General features: G+C 37.4%; 1 protein-coding gene across 1 annotated transcript; it reads right to left on the bottom strand.

Moving 5' to 3' along the window:
• Positions 1-11578: 11578 nt before the first annotated feature.
• LOC311494376 (galactose-specific lectin nattectin-like) lies at positions 11579-14264 on the bottom strand. Its single transcript, XM_084553399.1, has 6 exons — positions 14200-14264; positions 13903-13972; positions 13395-13489; positions 12544-12678; positions 12075-12186; positions 11579-11856 (listed from the first exon to the last, which is right to left on the bottom strand). The coding sequence occupies exons 2-6, from the start codon at positions 13970-13972 to the stop codon at positions 11789-11791; spliced, it is 480 nt and encodes a 159-aa protein (XP_084409525.1). The 5' UTR covers positions 14200-14264; the 3' UTR covers positions 11579-11788.
• Between the last annotated feature and the right edge of the window lie 5220 nt (positions 14265-19484).

Genomic DNA, 19484 nt, shown 5'->3' with positions numbered 1-19484 from the left:
TTCCAATCTCAGTTTAAATTAATTTAGGAGTCGTGTTATCTTTAAGGATGTTGGAAAACCTTCACACTGTGCCAGCTGCTCCGTTTTAAACAGTCATCTCCATAAATGTGTTGAGCACCAACCTGCCTGTGGATGTAAAAAAACAATGGATGAGAAACAATTTCCAATTTCCAGGACTGGTTGAAAGGATCGCTCTAACCTTCGTTTCACATATCAAATCTCCAAAAATATATTAGAAATTAGAAATGTTAGAAGTATCTTTGAAGCAGTTTTACAGTTTTAAGTAATGTATATTATGAAGTTATATTTCACCTTCACTTAAAACTAGTGTTACTTTCAATTATTCTAAAAGTTAGACTGTCATACAGCTGATCATGAAATGTCATGCTTTGTTGTATTAATACATTTTGCTGACATTACTTACATCTGCTCCAATCCACAGTCCACTGGTCACACAGAGGAGAACAATGAAGTAAAGGCACGATCCCATCTGTGAGAAAATAAATGACACAAGTTCATTCACTGTTCAGAGAGGATTCCATTATAATACCATAACTTACATTCATGACAAATAATAAGGACAAGATTTTGATACTGTAAAGAATTACACTCTAAAGTGAGATTAGATTCCCCTGTTAAATAGACACAAAGGAAATGTCAAATACAACCGAGTAGCAAATCAAGATCTGTGAAATGAAGAAAGCCAAACCTTCAGACTTCACCTTGATGTGCTGATCAGACGAGGTTTCAGAAGCAGCAGGTGATCGCAGAATGTCTTAGAAGAGGGAACATGGTCTTTATATATGTTTTCAGTGTGTTTTGATTTAACATCCTGTTTGTCATCCTCTAACCTCAAGACATGAGTTACTTGTTGTACTAAATATTGAATTACATACAACCACAGCCTTCAGTAAATGTTCCAAAAACAACAGTATTAAATGTTACAGCACACAGTTTCCTCCTGAAATTGTTTCTCTCTTACCTTGATATCTGAGATGATGGATCAACATCAACAAGGTCTTTTACAAAACCGTCACACTAGTTCATCATTTATAAACTATAAATGTTTCAGGGCCATGTCGTAAACATCACAAAAAGATGCATTTAGTTCTTGTTGGTTTGAAAACAGTCAACCCAGAAACTCTTGAGGAAGAACAGATTTGATAACATGATGTCATACCCCTTCCTCCTATGTGCTGAGGTTTGACAACAAAACACTATATAGACAGTTAATGCAAATTTAAATTGAGCACCTTTCTCCAGATGAAAATGAATACCTGATAAATACCAAAAGGTTTGCTGAAACAAGAAAAAATGTTTATTCCCAGTGTACTCTACACTAAGGTGATGTTAGTTCTTCCTGTTAGGTAGCACTATGATGTAAACATCACGTGGCTGAATCCACCGTGTCTGAAATAGATAATACACTGGAAAGACTGTACAAATATACTATAAAAAATATTTATCGTAATAATATTGATATTGCTTTCGTGCATGAACACTAATTATCTCTATATTATTTTTTTGGTTGCTGATTCTTAAATGTTTTACTTGGAACATCCAAGCTGACAATCAAGAAGAAGTAATTAAGTCTCCTCCTCAAAGACACCACTGTCTATTTCTAGGAATGAGACAATTTTACCATATAAAAAAAATAAAAAAAATAAATGATTTGGGGCTTTTTGTGGTTGGGCTTGAAACTCCAGACATGAGTAACATTTTCTTGTGTGTCAGTGTATGAGTTACTTTGATGCATAAATTAAATTATACGTTTGTTCATTGTGTACGAGTCAAAACAGAAATGAAAAAACATTTGTCAGCACTACACTTAGAAATAATGAAAAAAATCCCTTATAGATAACTGCAGCTATTAGTAGAGTTATTAATTGTGCACTTTAGATGCAATCGCTGTATAATAACCTGTAGTCTGTCAAACATATGATCAGAGGCACATATAGCATTTTTTCATCCACTACACTTATTTGTTAACTTGGTTATTATTTACTTTATAGATTAATAACACAAAATACAGCTGTAATCTATGAATAAGACGTGTCATGAGCACCTGAGTATATTTTATGTTTTTTAATATTTGATCTAAAACACAGTTTTGTTAGAAAATACTTGCTATGATGCTTGCAATGCTTACACAACAGAAATTCATCTTAACAAACACCAAATCTAATTTCACCCTAAGATTGTGCTTTACAGCAAAACTGTTACAAGTTCAGTTATTATTTATTTCCATCACGTTGGGTCCTGTAATTAGCCAACGAATTTTCATATCTGTAGGTAGTCTCAAAGATGAACCTTAAAAACACCTTAAAAATTGTGTTTCCTGTTGTAACTGCAATAGTTGAATAACTGGATTCTCTTAAGTGTGATTTTCAAATGTCCTATTGAAGGATTTGTGCAATTGAGAAATATAAGTTTCTGTTTCACCTATAATTTTATAATAAAACATGGCTGTTTGTGCAAAATTTTGTGTCATTTCTTTTCGCGAGGGGGGGGGGCTGGGTGGTCGGAGCGGGGTCGGAGGCGCAGGGGGTCTCGCCCGGGGAGTAATTCAATGAAGGACCGCCACTGAGTTTCAACCCCATTCACACCTTGACACTGAAGCACTGTGTCAATGTGGAGGGTCATTAGAGCACCATTCATAGGGAAAGAGGACAGGGACAAAACAGTCCATGCCGCAATAACAGGTGAGTACCCAGCCGTTAATGGAAATTAGCTGGTTTCTTGTTGTTAGCACAACAAGCAAGTGTCAGTAGAAGTTTCCCATTTAAACTTCAAACTTCCCACCAGTCCTCTAGAACTGAAGAAGCTACTTAGATGAGTGGTGAAACGTCTTGTCAAAAAAAAAAAAAAAAATCTTCACATCCAGCTGCCTTTTTTTAAACCTTTTTTTGGATATACCATGACCTGGATGACTGAGAACCTTCAGACATATGCTTTTATACTACACTGTCATTTTATGTGCTAATTACTAGTCAAAAGTGCCAAGCTCCGCTGAAGAATACCAATTTCGGCTCATCATTCTTTGATCTCATCTGTGTTGAATGAAGAATACACATGCTTTGTTACACTGTTGCTATTGTCCAGAGGGTCACATCCACACGTCTTCAGTAAATAAGGTAACTTAGTCATGTCTGGACTGTCTCCTACCCCCTAGAGTTGTAGCCTTTGATCTTGTTACCTTTTGCTATCGTCACCTGTAGGCCAGAGGGGCCTGATATACAAAGGGTGCGTAAGCTCAAAAATGTGGCGTACGTTCTCTTTCACGGCAAAGTTCAGATGCATCAAGAGTGAAATGCCATGTGCAGAGCCTCAGCCAACCTAATGACTGGCGTACGCTGGCTTCTACAGCTGTTGATCCTTTGGCGACACTTAGAGGCGATGCTGGGAAACTGTCATAATAAATAAATGTTTAAACAAATCCTCAGACTGAGTGATGTGCACATCAGAGACACATGAACAATTAATACTTATGAACAACTAACACACCCACAGGCTATAATTCGCATCTCCTTTCATTTTCTTGTCATGAGATAAGATATTTTCATCTGTTCTAATATGTTGGATAGTATTTCACGTTTTAAATTTATTTTATTTTGTTTATATCTATTAAGTGATTCTCTTGCGTATCACTAGAGGGAGCCAATCACTGTAATAGAGAATACGACAATGATGCACTGGTAAATTGACCAAAAGCTGAAGTTATCCATGTGAGTAATAGAGATTGTGACAAAGTGGGTGAGAACCACACCATTTGTCCCATTTACCATTTCTTCGTAATCGTGTTTGTTTAATATTTGTTTGCCAAATTCCACCTGTTTCTGTAATGTGCATACACTTACTATCCCGGGTTTGTTTGTGTTTGCATTATATTTGGTTGCAAACCATACACCAACATTTCCATATGAAATCAGACTCAGACAAGAATTAAGTTAAAACTAGTTTATTTCAAATGTGCATTATTTAATTGTTTAATTACTTATCATACCCACCACGTGTTCCAGAGACAAAAGGAGGAAAGTTTGGATCTCTTCCTGCTTTTAAGGTCTCTGTGACCTCATCATTGAGGACATCAGACAAAACCATCAATGGGGGGACGTATAGAAATTATTCATTCATTCATTCATTCATCTTCCATACCCGCTTATTCCTGTTAAGGGTCGCGGGGGTCTGCTGGAGCCTATCCCAGCTGTCATCGGGCGAGAGGCAGGGGTACACCCTGGACAGGTCGCCAGTCCATCGCAGGGCTAACACAGAGAGACAGACAACCATTCACACTCACACCTACGGCCAATTTAGAATCACCAATTAACCTAATGAGCATGTCTTTGGACGGTGGGAGGAAGCCGGAGTACCTGGAGAGAACCCATGCAGACACAGGGAGAACATGCAAACTCCACACAGAAAGGCCAGCCGACCCATGGATTCGAACCGGTGACCTTCTTGCTGTGAGGCATCAGTGCCTCGCCACTGTGCCGCCCCATATAGAAATTATGTTACGGATTATTTGGTCTTTTAAGATGGGTAGAGATGGTACAAAGTTAATAGAAGTTAAAGGCGTAGTGGAAGGTGTCTGTCTATTTGTGCAAGAAGTACATTGACACTTGTCACTGACCTTTTCCAGGTTGGGAATAGTGAACGTACCTGCTACATGGTATGCACCAACGGGATGCCAGTCAAGTGCTAATGAACAGCACTATATAAGCAGTTGCTTGTCAGCCCTGGAGAGGGAAGAACCGTGTCCGTGTAGTTGGGTGCATGTTACGGTACTTTAAGTAACGTTACGTTAGTAAGTTGCTATAGGTTTAGTTTTATTCGGTTAAGCTTTGTTAACTGTTTATTTTTGTATATTTTTGTAGATATTCCCCTTGTTTTGTAACACGTGTATTTTGGTGACACTTGGACTTTGTAAAATAAACACTTTCTTTTGGACTGGAACAACATTTTGAGTCTGTCTCCTACTAATTCCTACCGCTCTGGCCAGGCTTCCCCACAGAGATTTTCTATTTATTTATTTTTCTGAGACATATTTTTATTGTCAGCATTCACTTTAGACTGTGTGTACATATTGTATGCATGTGTAATTTATTTTTGGTGTGATGAGTGTTCTGGGTGACATTGGATGAACTGTATGTGTGCAACTACAACATTTTCAAATGTCCAAACACATGATATATAATACTGATAATGAAATGATGTCAACAGGTGAGACAGATTGCTCTGCAGGATAGGTGTTTATTAACTGAAGTAATATGAAAAGAACATAGGAGAAGAAAGGGAACAATTAATGACAGATATGAGATTTGATTAGTGTATATATCTTCCAACAGTGATGTCATCGAGGCTTGACATTATGCTGGAAGTGACATGATCAGTAGAAATGAACGATCATCACGTCAGAAGGGTCAGGATATGAAGAGCTCAGTTATATGTTTCTGGCACAAATGAAGGCTTTCCTTTCGCAGCATTTGGTGTCGTTGACATAATTACGTCCTGTGAGAAGAAGGGGAAAACAAACAGAAACAAAGAAGTGCATGTGTCTGACAAGTTTGATTATATCCTGATAAATGTAAAAATACAACACAACATGAATAACAAAGAAGAGGATAACTGTTATTGCTCAGTTTACTAATAATTATGCCTAGAAGTTTGTAATTCAAGCTCTCAAATTGAAAACTCATGATCTGCAGAATCAGATAATTAGTGTGTACCTCCATGATTCATCTCCATACAACTTTGTCCTCCTCCTCTGTTGTTAGGCTGCCCCCTGTGAAAGGGACTGTAGTTCCACCTTGAACCGTCACTCCACATCCAGTAATTGTTCTGAAAGAATCACAGTAGATAGAAATGAAAACTTGTCCTGACAATATCTAAAAAGATAACTTGTCCATTTGTTTAAAGTAATAATAACCTAACTACATTTTCAAACATTGAAAAGGTTTCTGGGAACAAAAATCTTAACTTTGCAGCATGCAAACGAGAACTACATCATCATTTCTTTCATTACTGACTCATTGTTTCTGTACTGTGTTGTCTCACTTCTTGATTTCAGTGAGGGTACCTGAAAGAACAGGTGGACTTCTACAGTTTGGTACACCTCCTAGTCTCTCATGAGGGGTGAATAGATTTTTAATGAAACCACAAAATAACAGGAAACCAGTTAGTTGATGAAACACTCACCCTCACAGCATCGTAGCCTCCAAGCCAAGTTGGTTTATATGAACGTATCTTGGAGTAAGCAAGTGATCTGAGGAAGTTGTACTCGTATACGTTATGGACTGAGGCCAGGTTTCCTTTGGTATAAGCTATGCAGTAACGCTGTGAAAGAAGAGGAGAACAAAAGAAGAGCAAGAAAATATGTAACATGAAACAATGAAATGACATTAATGTACAAACTAGTGATTCAACTAATATCTGTGTTTTGAAATGTCTTGGAAAAAAAACAAAACAACAGACTTTAAGGTAAGAAACTCCATACAACTCAACTTTCAGTATTGATGAACTTCATTCAGTAATACACAGGATAAGATGTTATAATCCCTTGTGCCAAAATCCCAGGCAAAACACATTTAGAGGCCCTGTTCAGCTAAGAGACCCTACCTAACCTATGGTCATATAATATGACAATTAACCTATAATCTACATAAACTAAGTAAAAGCTGCTGGCTTGTAAGCCCATTGAGCAGCATAGTTCAGACATTGTAAAACATTAACTAAACGCTGCTGGCTTGTATGGCCCGCTCAGCAGCTAACCATAGCTACCACGTAACAAGAAGACAACAGCAGTATGCAGCATGTCATTGGGGTTTTCAAGTGGGCACCTCCCTTCACCGATGTTTCGTTAAGTTAGGCCCACGACACCTCGAGAAAGCCAGTTGTAAAGTTGTTAAACTTAAGTTTTTTTTCCACAAAATGACTCTTACAGCAGCAAACAGAGCATGTCCCATAAACACAGTGAGGCAGTTGTTGTTTCCTAATGTACCTCTGCACTAGCCCAGTCATAGTCAAGCTAAAACCCTCCCAAATCATGTTTGATATACTAAAATAAATTTGCTTCACTGAAGAAAGATCGATCATTTAATGAACACAGAAAGGTCAGATTTTGGCAAGACAAAAGTTTTGTCGCCTACAGAAAGTAATGTGAAAATTGAACAAATCATTTACTTCAAATACAAAAATATGATGCATAACATCAGTGAATTAAGTACTGGTGCTGTGAGATCCATATTTAATATCTTGTATGACTTCCATGAGCTTGAAGGACTGCATCCATGCGGTTCGACAATGATTCATACAATTTATTGATGAAGTCATCAGGAATAGATTATTATTAATGATTAAGCCAAACCTTCAGACTTCACCTTGATGTGCTGATCAGACGAGGTTTCAGAAGCAGCAGGTGATCGCACAATGTCTTAGAAGAGGGAACATGGTCTTTATATGTGTTTTCAGTGTGTTTTGATTTAACATCCTGTTTGTCATCCTCTATCCTCAAGACATGAGTTACTTGTTGTACTAAATATTGAATTACATACAACCACAGCCTTCAGTAAATGTTCCAAAAACAACAGTATTAAATGTTACAGCACACAGTTTCCTCCTGAAATTGTTTCTCTTGTACCTTGATATCTGAGATGATGGATCAACATCAACAAGGTCTTTTACAAAACTGTCACACTAGTTCATCATTTATAAACTATAAATGTTTCATTGCCATGTTAAACATCACAAAAAGATGCGTTTAGTTCTTGTTGGTTTGAAAACAGTCAACCCAGAAACTCTTGAGGAAGAGCAGATTTGATAACATGGCTCTTGATTTCAGCTCCTTCATCAACTACCAGTCAGTGTCAGAATTCAGAATCCAACTGTAAAGTCTTAAAAGGCCTCGCTCCATCCAGTATTCTCTTTATGGTAGACTTGGACAATGCCCTGCGTAAACTCTGGAGAGAAAATGATTCTGTGATCATCCACGATTCTTTGTCTTCTGTGGATATCCACTGTCCAAAGTACATGGACCCCCAGTACAAAGTAGCTGTGGCCTGTAGATGCCACTAAATACCACAACAAGCTTTCCACTCTTATTTATATTATACCCTTTCCTCCTATGTGCTGATGTTTTACACCAAAACACCACACGGACAGTTAATGCAATTGTAAGTCGATCACTTGTCTTCCAGATCTTCCAAAATGAATATCTGATTTAAAATGGACACCAGTAAATACCAAAAGGTTCGCTGAAACAAGAAAAAATACTTATCCCCAGTGTACTGTACACTAAGGTGATGTTAGTTCTTCCTGTTAGGTAGCATATGTTGTAAACATCACGTGGCTGAATCCACCGTGTCTGAAACAGATGATACACTGGACTGACTGTACAAATACACTATAAAAAATATTTATCTTAATAATATTGATATCGCTTTCGTGCATGAACACTAATTATCTCTATTTTATTTTTTTGGTTGCTGATTCTTAAATGTTTTACTTGGCACATCCAAGCTGACAATCAAGAAGAAGTAATTAAGTCTCCTCCTCAAAGACACCACTGTCTATTTCTAGTGAAACCATTTTACCATATAAATCATTAAAAACAAAGTGATCTGGGGCTTTTTGTGGTTTGGCTTGAGTAACATTTCCTTGTATGTCAGTGTAAGAGTTACTTTGATGCAGCTTACACGCAGGACCCATCACACCAGAAATAAATTATACGTTTGTTCATTGTGTACGAGTCAAAACGGAATAAACGTAATGAAAAAAACATTTGTCAGCATTACACTTAGAAACAATGAAACAATCCCTATTAGAGTCATAAACTGTGCACTTTGGATGCACTACCTGTATATTGACTGGTAGGCTGTCAAACATATGATCAGAGGCACACATTGGATTTTTTCATCCACTACACTTATTTATACAGCTGTAATCTGTGAATAAGACGTGTCATGAGCACCTGAGTATATTTTATCTTTTTTAATACATTTGATCTAAAAACATTTGTTACATTTGTTCTGTTCCATCAATCTAAGGAGAAGAAAGTCATCATTGAAATAAGGACATTTTGATGATATTTGTGTGTCTGTCTGTCAAGCACAGACACATTCTCTACTTTCAAAGTTTGTATTGCAGTTCAGTATCATTTTATTAAAAACTTTATTTAGGCTGTCTTTTGAGCCCATCATCAATTATTTGACTGCTGAGTATACTAACTCATTTTCACACATCGTCAATTCATTTTCTACGTGGCAGTAAAGTCTGCGTAAGCCCTCAGGAACTCCTGCTTCTTTCACTGGCATAACTACAAACACTTTAAAGACTCACAAAAATAACGTGATGCTGTGTGCATATTCTTCTTGTTTTTACAGATAACTACTGGAATGATGTCCCGTGCAACCACCACAAGCCTAGTTTGTGTGAAAGTCTTGTGATGGCTCCTGTCACCATATCTGCTGTTATGATGTTGCTTCCTCCAGACTGACAGCACTTCTTGCATCATGCCAGGCCTTATGGTCCTCAACGTTATGTCTGCTGACAATCGTGGTCAGCCCTCTGCCACATCTCAGCTGTAAACAGAGGCCATCACTGTATGGACTATGGATTCTACTTCATAATAACTCCTTCCATGTGGCAAGTGGATTAGAATCACACACAAAGGCAACTATACAATCAGAAACCCCACAGACAACGTTCTGCCAGACACCTTAAACCACTTCTTTTCTCATTCTGACCACAAGAACAGAGGCCTGCAACCCTCCTATACTACCAGGGAAGGATGACATCATAAAGTTGCACCAACTCCAGGTCAGAGCCACAAAGCCCTGGGTGACGAAAGCTGCAGGACTAGATGGAGTTACCGGAAAGATCCTCAAGCACCAGTTAGGAAAGTTATTCATCACCATTTTTAACTTCTCACTCCTCTATCCCAGGTAAAAATGAAGTGTATTTTAATGTCATGAAAATGTACTTCAATATCAGTAAGTGCATTCTGTCATTTTGTGTGCTAAATACTAGTCAAAAGTGCCATGCTCCGCTGAAGAATGCTGTTCTTAGACTTTAGTTCAGCATTTAACACAATCATTCCCCAGCAACTTATACCAAAACTGAGCTACCTCGGACTGAAAACATCCCTCTGCAACTGGGAAAACCCAAGCTGCAAACTATACATTGCACTGTTGTACATAGTAATTTCTATTTATTCATTATATTTATGCATAAATATATATATATATACAGAATGTTTACATAGTAACTGTTTCACCGCCAACTTCATCCACTTTAGGTCTATTTAGGTTTTCTTTTTTATTATGTGAGACAGAGAGAGAAATGTTTTTTTCAATTTTTCTGTATGTTGTGAACGTACTGAAAAATTGACAATAAAGAAATCTTGAATCTTGAATCTTGAATACCAATGTAGGCTCATCATCATCAAAAATGAGCCAACACTGGCTTCCTCCCACTGTCCAAAGACATGCTCATTAGGTTCATTGGTGATTCTAAATTGGCCGTAGGTGTGAATGTGAGTGTGAATGGTGGTCTCTGTGTTGGCCCTGTGATAGACTGGAGACCTGTCCTGGGTGTACCGTACCTCTCGCCCGATGACAGCTGGGATAGGCTCCAGCCCATATTTAAGCAGTGCACAATAAAATTAATATAAACGTAATATAACTATTGATATAATGGTAATGTGAGGAGCAAAGTGTCATTTTAAATGCAATTTATGGATGACTATAGGGATTTACTGACATCTGTTTTTTATGCTTACTTCTTTCCAGATTTGAGCAATAGATGAACAGAAGCATCACAAATGAACCACAACAGCCTTCAATCCCATCACCTCATCGTTCACAAATGATTGACAAATTCGGAAATGTAACAATGAAAATTTTGTGTTTTAAAAAACTGTAAGCAGCAACAAGTGAGTGTGCATTATAGTTGTTTATTTTGTTCGGTTGAAGTTGCCATGCCATATTTGGTATAAATTTGGTTCAAACAGACAGAACGTGTCTTGATTTAAAGATGAATACATTTTAAGTTTAATAAAACATTTGATGAAGGGAAATTGTTGGTTGAACTGCAGAGCATTTCACCTAAGTGCACTTAAGTGATTGCTTGAACATAACATTAATATATATGTAAATATACTTTATGAATTCACCTAAATTATATTTGGAATGTGTTAACTACACATTTGCATTAAACTCCAAGTAGATTTCTTAAGCATTATAACTATATTGACATGTATCTTAAAGTGAAGAAAAGTGTACTTGAAGTTGAAACCAATCTCATTTATACACAATGATACACAAGTAAATTGACCAAAAGCTGCAGTTATCCATGTGAGTAATAGAGATTTTCTATTTGTTTATTTTTCTGTGACATATTTTTATTGTCAGCATTCACTTTAGACTGTGTGTACATATTGTATGCATGTGTAATTTATTTTTGGTGTGATGAGTGTTCTGGGTGACATTGGATGAACTGTATGTGTGCAACTACAACATTTTCAAATGTCCAAACACATGATATATAATACTGATAATGAAATGATGTCAACAGGTGAGACAGATTGCTCTGCAGGATAGGTGTTTATTAACTGAAGTAATATGAAAAGAACATAGGAGAAGAAAGGGAACAATTAATGACAGATATGAGATTTGATTAGCGTATATATCTTCCAACAGTGATGTCATCGAGGCTTGACATTATGCTGGAAGTGACATGATCAGTAGAAATGAACGATCATCACGTCAGAAGTGTCAGGATATGAAGAGCTCAGTTATATGTTTCTGGCACAAATGAAGGGTTTCTTTACGCAGCATTTGGTGTCGTTGACATAATTATGTCCTGTGAGAAGAAGGGGAAAACAAACAGAAACAAAGAAGTGCAAGTGTCTGACAAGTTTGATTTCATCCTGATAAATGTAAAAATACAACACAACATGAATAACAAAGAAGAGGATAACTCTTATTGCTCAGTTTACTAATAATTATGCTTAGAAGTTTGTAATTCAAGCTCTCAAATTGAAAACTCATGATCTGCAGAATCAGATAATTAGTGTGTACCTCCATGATTCATCTCCATACAACTTTGTCCTCCTCCACTGTTGTTAGGCTGCCCCCTGTAAAAAGGACTGTAGTTCCACTTTGAACCATCACTCCACATCCAGTAATTGTTCTGAAAGAATCACAGTAGATAGAAATGAAAACTTGTCCTGACAATATCTAAAAAGATAACTTGTCCATTTGTTTAAAGTAATAATAACCTAACTACATTTTCAAACATTGAAAAGGTTTCTGGGAACAAAAATCTTAACTTTGCAGCATGCAAAAGAGAACTACATCATCATTTCTTTCATTACTGACTCATTGTTTCTGTACTGTGTTGTCTCACTTCTTGATTTCAGTGAGGGTACCTGAAAGAACAGGTGGACTTCTACAGTTTGGTACACCTCCTAGTCTCTCATGAGGGGTGAATAGATTTTTAATGAAACCACAAAATAACAGGAAACCAGTTAGTTGATGAAACACTCACCCTCACAGCATCGTAGCCTCCAAGCCAAGTTGGTTTATATGAACGTATCTTGGAGTAAGCAAGTGATCTGAGGAAGTTGTACTCGTATACGTTATGGACTGAGGCCAGGTTTCCTTTGTAAGCTATGCAGACACGCTGAGAAAGAAGAGGAGAACAAAAGAAGAGCAAGAAAAGATGTAACATGAAAAATATACATTGAAAATACAATGACATTAATATACAAAATATCTGTGTTTTTGAAATGTCTTGAAAAAAACAACAGAATTCCATGTCCATTTCATGCTGTGAATATTAAGGTAAGAAACTTATTTTTGAGCTCCGGTAGCTGACATCACCCTGCACCAGCAATTACAACACCACCATATTGACAGGAAAGCACGCTTTTCAAATTATGATTCGGTTGACAACTGCAAGCAACTAACTAACTTGTCCTTGTACCAGTTACATCCAGAAATGGACAGCTGTTGTGCCCCAGGATGCCAGAATAGTTGGGGACAAGAAAAGGGGAAACTGTCCGCGTTATAGGATTCCCAAAGATCCTGCTGGACTGCAGATGTGGATTATTGCAATAAAACGTGCAAGAAGCAGGTACGAGAAAAAGGAGAGCTGGGATCCCTCAAGAAACAGATTTTGCTTGTGTAGCGGTCACTTTATATCAGGTGGTGTCAACAAAAAACGTCACGTGATGCCCGGAGCTCTATAGATGAACTTCAGACTTAAAGCCAGTTGTAAAGTTGTTAAACTGTCTCGCATATTCACATTTAAGATTTGTTTTCCATAAAATGACTCTTACAGCAGCAAACATTTCAGAGCATGCCCATAAACACAGTGAGCCAGTTGCTGTTTCCTACCTCTGCAGTAGCCCAGTCATAGTTCCTGTTAAAGTATAGGAAACAGCGACCCTTGTAGCGACTCCAACCACCAGGACAACCGCTTCTGCAAGAACCTGCAAGACAGTGGTTGACTTAGAGGACAATAATGCAAAATAGCTACAAAATAACAATCACTGGTATGTTTTGGATACATGCATTATTAGAAAGGCTATAGGAAAAGAAGGAGTAGACTCAATCTGAAATAATCCCACCATCTCAGTTTAAATGAATTTAGGAGTCATGTTATCTTTAAAGATGTTTGAAAACCTTCACACTGTGCCAGCTGCTCTGTTTTAATCAGTCATCTCCATAAATGTCTGAAGCACCAACCTGCCTGTGGATGTAAAGAACAATGGATGAGAAACAATTTGCATACTGGTTGAAAGGATTATATTTCACCTTCACTTAAAACTAGTGTTACTTTCAATTATTCTAAAAGTTAGACTGTCATACAGCTGGTCATGAAATGTCATATTGCTGACATTACTTACATCTGCTCCAATCCACAGTCCACTGGTCACACAGAGGAGAACAATGAAGTAAAGGCACGATCCCATCTGTGAGAAAATAAATGACACAAGTTCATTCACTGTTCAGAGAGGATTCCATTATAATACCATAACTTACATTCCTGACAAATAATAAGGACAAGATTTTGATACTGTAAAGAATTACACTCTAAAGTGAGATTAGATCCCCCTGTTAAATAGACACAAAGGAAATGTCAAATACAACTGAGTAGCAAATCAAGATGTGTGAAATGAAGAAAGCCTTCAGACTTCACCTTGATGTGCTGATCAGACGAGGTTTCAGAAGCAGCAGGTGATCGCACAATGTCTTAGAAGAGGGAACACGCTCTTTATATATGTTTTCAGTGTTTTGATTTAACATCCTGTTTGTCATCCTCTAACCTCAAGACATTAGTTAGTTGTTGTACTAAATATTGAATTACATACAACCACAGCCTTCAGTAAATGTTCCAAAAACAACAGTATTAAATGTTACAGCACACAGTTTCCTCCTGAAATTGTTTCTCTTGTACCTTGATATCTGAGATGATGGATCAACATCAACAAGGTCTTTTACAAAACTGTCACACTAGTTCATCATTTATAAACTATAAATGTTTCAGGGCCATGTCGTAAACATCACAAAAAGATGCATTTAGTTCTTGTTGGTTTGAAAACAGTCAACTCAGAAACTCTTGAGGAAGAGCAGATTTGATAACATGGCTCTTGATTTCAGCTCCTTCATCAACTACCAGTCAGTGTCAGAATTCAGAATCCAAATGTAAAGTCTTAAAAGGCCTCGCTCCATCCAGTATTCTCTTTATGGTAGACTTGGACAATGCCCTGCGTAACTTCTGGAGAGTGTTCTTCGCCGGTCTGGTTGTTGTGATGGGATTTTAATTATTGAAAATGATTCTGTGATCATCCACAACTCTTTGTCTTCTGTGGATATCCACTGTCCAAAGTACATACACCCCCAGTACAAAGTAGCTGTGGTCTGTAGATGCCACTAAATACCACAACAAGCTTTCCACTCTTATTTATATTCTACCCTTTCCTCCTATGTGCTGATGTTTTACACCAAAACACCACACGGACAGTTAATGCAAATTGTAAGTCGATCACTTGTCTTCCAGATCTTCCAAAATGAATATCTGATTGAAAATTGACACCAGTAAATACCAAAAGGTTGGCTGAAACAAGAAAAAATACTTATCCCCAGTGTACTCTACACTAAGGTGATGTTAGTTCTTCCTGTTAGGTAGCATATGTTGTAAACATCACGTGGCTGAATATACCGTGTCTGAAACAGATGATACACTGGACTGACTGTACAAATACACTATAAAAAATATTTATCTTAATAATATTGATATTGCTTTCGTGCATGAACACTAATAATATCTATTTAATTTTTTTGGTTGCTGATTCTTAAATGTTTTACTTGGCACATACAAGCTGACAATCAAGAAGAAGTAATTAAGTCTCCTCCTCAAAGACACCGCTGTCTGTTTCTAGTGAAACCATTTTACCATATAAATAATTAAAAACAAAGTGATCTGGGGCTTTTTGTGGTTTGGCTTGAGTAACATTTCCTTGCTATTAGTAGAGTTATAAACTGTGCACTTTGGATGCACTGAATGTATATTGTTAGGTTGTCAAACATATGATCAGAGGCACACATTGCATTTTTTTGTTAACATGGTTATTATTTACCTTATAGATTAATAACACAAAATACATCCGTAATCTATGAATAAGACATGTCATGAGCACCTGAGTATATTTTATCTTTTTTAATACATTTGATCTAAAAACATTTGTTACATTTGTTCTGTTCCATCAATCTAAGGAGAAGAAAGTCATCATTGAAATAAGGACATTTTGATGATGATATCTGTCTGTCTGTCAAGCACAGACACATTCTCTACTTTCAAAGTTTGTATTGCAGTTCATTGCAGTATCATTTTATTAAAAACGTTATTTAGGCTGTCTTTTGAGCCCATCATCCATTATTTGACTGCTGAGTATACTAACTCATTTTCACACATCGTCAGTTCATTTTCTACGTGGCAGTAAAGTCTGCGTAAGCCCTCAGGAACTCCTGCTTCTTTCGCTGGCATAACTACAAACACTTTAAAGACTCACAAAAATAACGTGATGCTGTGTGCATATTCTTCTTGTTTTTACAGATAACTACTGGAATGATGTCCCGTGCAACCACCACAAGCCTAGTTTGTGTGAAAGACTTGTGATGGCTCCTGTCACCATATCTGCTGTTATGATGTTGCTTCCTCCAGACTGACAGCACTTCTTGCGTCATGCCAGGCCTTATGGTCCTCAACGTTATGTCTGCTGACAATCATGGTCAGCCCTCTGCCACATCTCAGCTGTAAACAGAGGCCATCACTGTATGGACTATGGATTCTACTTCATAATAACTCCTTCCATGTGGCAAGTGGATTAGAATCACACACAAAGGCAACTATACAATCAGAAACCCCACAGACAACGTTCTGCCAGACACCTTGAACCACTTCTTTTCTCATTCTGACTACAAGAACAGAGGCCTGCAACCCTCCTATACTACCAGGGAAGGATGACATCATAAAGTTGCACCAACTCCAGGTCAGAGCCACAAAGCCCTGGGTGACAAAAGAAGTTGTAGTCATTCCTCCTGAAATTGGTTCTCTTGTACCTTGATATCTGAGATGATGGATCAACATCAACAAGGTCTTTTACAAAACCGTCACACTAGTTCATCATTTATAAACTAAATGTTCAGGGCCATGTTAAACATCACAAAAAGATGCATTTAGTTCTTGTTGGTTTGAAAACAGTTAACCCAGAAATTCTTGAGGAAGAACAGATTTGATAACATGGCTCTTGATTTCAGCTCCTTCATCAACTACCAGTCAGTGTCAGAATTCAGAATCCAAATGTAAAGTCTTAAAAAGCCTTGCTCCATCATATAGCTGTAAATCTGATCTGACTCTATAAGAACCAATCATAATTGTTTCTGGCTCAGACCTTCTATTTTGTCTGAGTTAAAACAGTGTGGTGAAGAGAATATGTGTATTAGATTAGTTTCAATACATTCATAAAGTGGATGGGGAATCAAAAATGTGGATCTGCGTTAACTGATTAATTCAAAAACACGTATAGGGTTTCGTTCAAATGCTCTGTTATTTCCCCCTTGAACCTGTATCAGTAATGTTCTTGGTCTTGGTAGAGAAGCTGAGTCTGAGGTCTTTTAGCAATAAACATGTCTAATCTATTTAATCTATTCTTTCTGTTTTTGAGGTTTATGTTTGCATGTTGTGGTGAATCCACCTGTATTTGCTCTTGTGAAGTATTTTCTTTATGGTAAACTTGGACAATGACCTGCGTAACTCCCTTTTAAGGCTTCCAGTCTGTCGTTCTCACTCATTCAACATTACAGAGAGATCTCTATCCTTGTCCTCGTCAGTACTTTCACCTGTGTTAACCAGAGAATCACTGACCTGATGTCAGCTGGTCCTTCCGTGGCAGGGCTGAAATGCAATGGAATTTTTTTTTGGGGGGATTAAGTTCATTTTCATGATAAAGAGGGCCTTTATGGAGTATGCAAATTGCCATCATAAAAAATGAGGCAGCAGACTTTAAGCAGAATTAATATTTGTGTCATTCTCAAAGCTTTTGGCCATGGCTGTAAACAAGTTGTCTGAGAACTCGTTTCTGTTACAGACTGGGGCCAGGGTTCCTCTGGTATATATAAGCTATGTAGTAACGTTGAGAAAGAAGAGGACTTGTAATAATTTCTCTGTGCGCATCATCTTTTGTTTAAACAGTGACACACGTCAGTAAATGTCGACACACATGAACACAAATACAGCTGTTTTGATTAGCTGACAAGTGCAAACATGTTGTACCATGACGGATACAGTTAAGTGACTTCAAAACTCTTAGTGAGACTTAAATACACACCACTGCCAACTAATGATTGTTGTCTGACAAGAAGAAAAAACAATATTAAATGTCTGAGTAAGACATCACGCAATGACAAGGTGCCAGAGGCTTCATTGCTCCCTGGCATAGAGAATGTATGCTGTGTTAGGTCTAATTGACAGGGGTGTCTAAAAGAATAAAATAATTATTGGAGTTCATATACATTGTGGTGTGAAGTTGTATAGAAACCTAAGTCTCTTGGTTAATGAATGGACTGAGTCTTCAAATAGTCTTTGACTGTGTTCATCCATGGGAGAGATCAAGCGGGTCACTTTGAATTCCTGTGTTAGCACTTCAGGGATAAACTTTGCCTTTTTAACGCTAACACGCATGCACTAACAAACGGATACATGAATAGGGATGTGTACAATTTGAAATATGTGTCTCTAGGGTTTCCCATTCAAGTGGAAATCTCAAAATGTTTTATTTAAGCAAATATTAAATCTCTATCTCTGTCCTATCGTAGAATAACGCAACACAACGCCATCACCAGCACTGATCCAGCGGTAACAAATAATCTGGTATTGTTTCCCAAAGAAGGACTTGAATGTGTGACTTTGTTTAACATATTTGATGATATATCATATTTTTGGATTGGGCTAGTACATCTTCATTCTTAGTACAAATATACACCGATCAGCCATAACATTAAAACCATTGACGGGAGAAGTGAATAACATTGACCATCTTGTGACAGTACAATTTCCTGCTGGGAAACTTTTGGACCTGGCATTCATGTGGATGTTACTTAGACATGTACCACCCACCTAGACCAGACCAGACACCCCCACCCCATAGCAATGACACTCCTTGATGGCAGTGCTATAACTAGTGTTAACTACTATAAGAGTTAACACTAATGCAGAAAAACTTTCTGACCGGAAATATTTTTCCAGTGAAACTCTCGTCATTATCGTTTTAATTCCACTTTATATTTTATTTAGCATACAGAACCAGGCAGTAAATCTACCGGTGAAAGATATCATATAAACCCTCTACGTTTTATTATAATTTTTAATTCACATTTTAATCTCCAGCTGGCACATGCTACAAAGGTTATTGTTATTGAGTAATTTGTAGAGTAGAATAAAATGCAAACAAGTCTTTACACGTAACGAGTAAAAACTAAAACTTCTGTACACCACCTGTCCAGACACTGTCAGCTGGAGCAGCTAGTGAGGAAAGGGGAACATCTAACAACTAAAAATATGAAAAAAGACATTGAATTAAGATGAATAAATGTGTCATTGTCCAGTTTGTTGTGGACTTGGTCCTTCCAGGAATCATAACATGTCACAGCTTTAAGGAAGCGTGGGCATGACTGCGACTGAATACTGTCCTGTCCTTGACAGTAAATTATACAAAAACTTTGAATTCTTACATGTTTAGTTCCTATAAGAGTACCACATCACCTGTAACTCCCAGTTAATGGTCTGAAAAAGGCATCCAGGTAGAAAAATACTGAAATTCTACAGATCTACAGATGATCAGAGAGAGGAGGTCTGGAGATGGTTCCAGCAAAAACGCACCAAACAGACGGACAGTTTTTAAAGGAGCAGTCAGTGACAGAGGT

Source organism: Chelon labrosus (genome assembly GCF_963514085.1).
Source record: "Chelon labrosus genome assembly, chromosome: 10".
NCBI lineage: Eukaryota > Metazoa > Chordata > Actinopteri > Mugiliformes > Mugilidae > Chelon > Chelon labrosus.
Note: the sequence above shows the minus strand (reverse complement) of the source record. Positions and strands in the feature narration are given on the sequence as shown.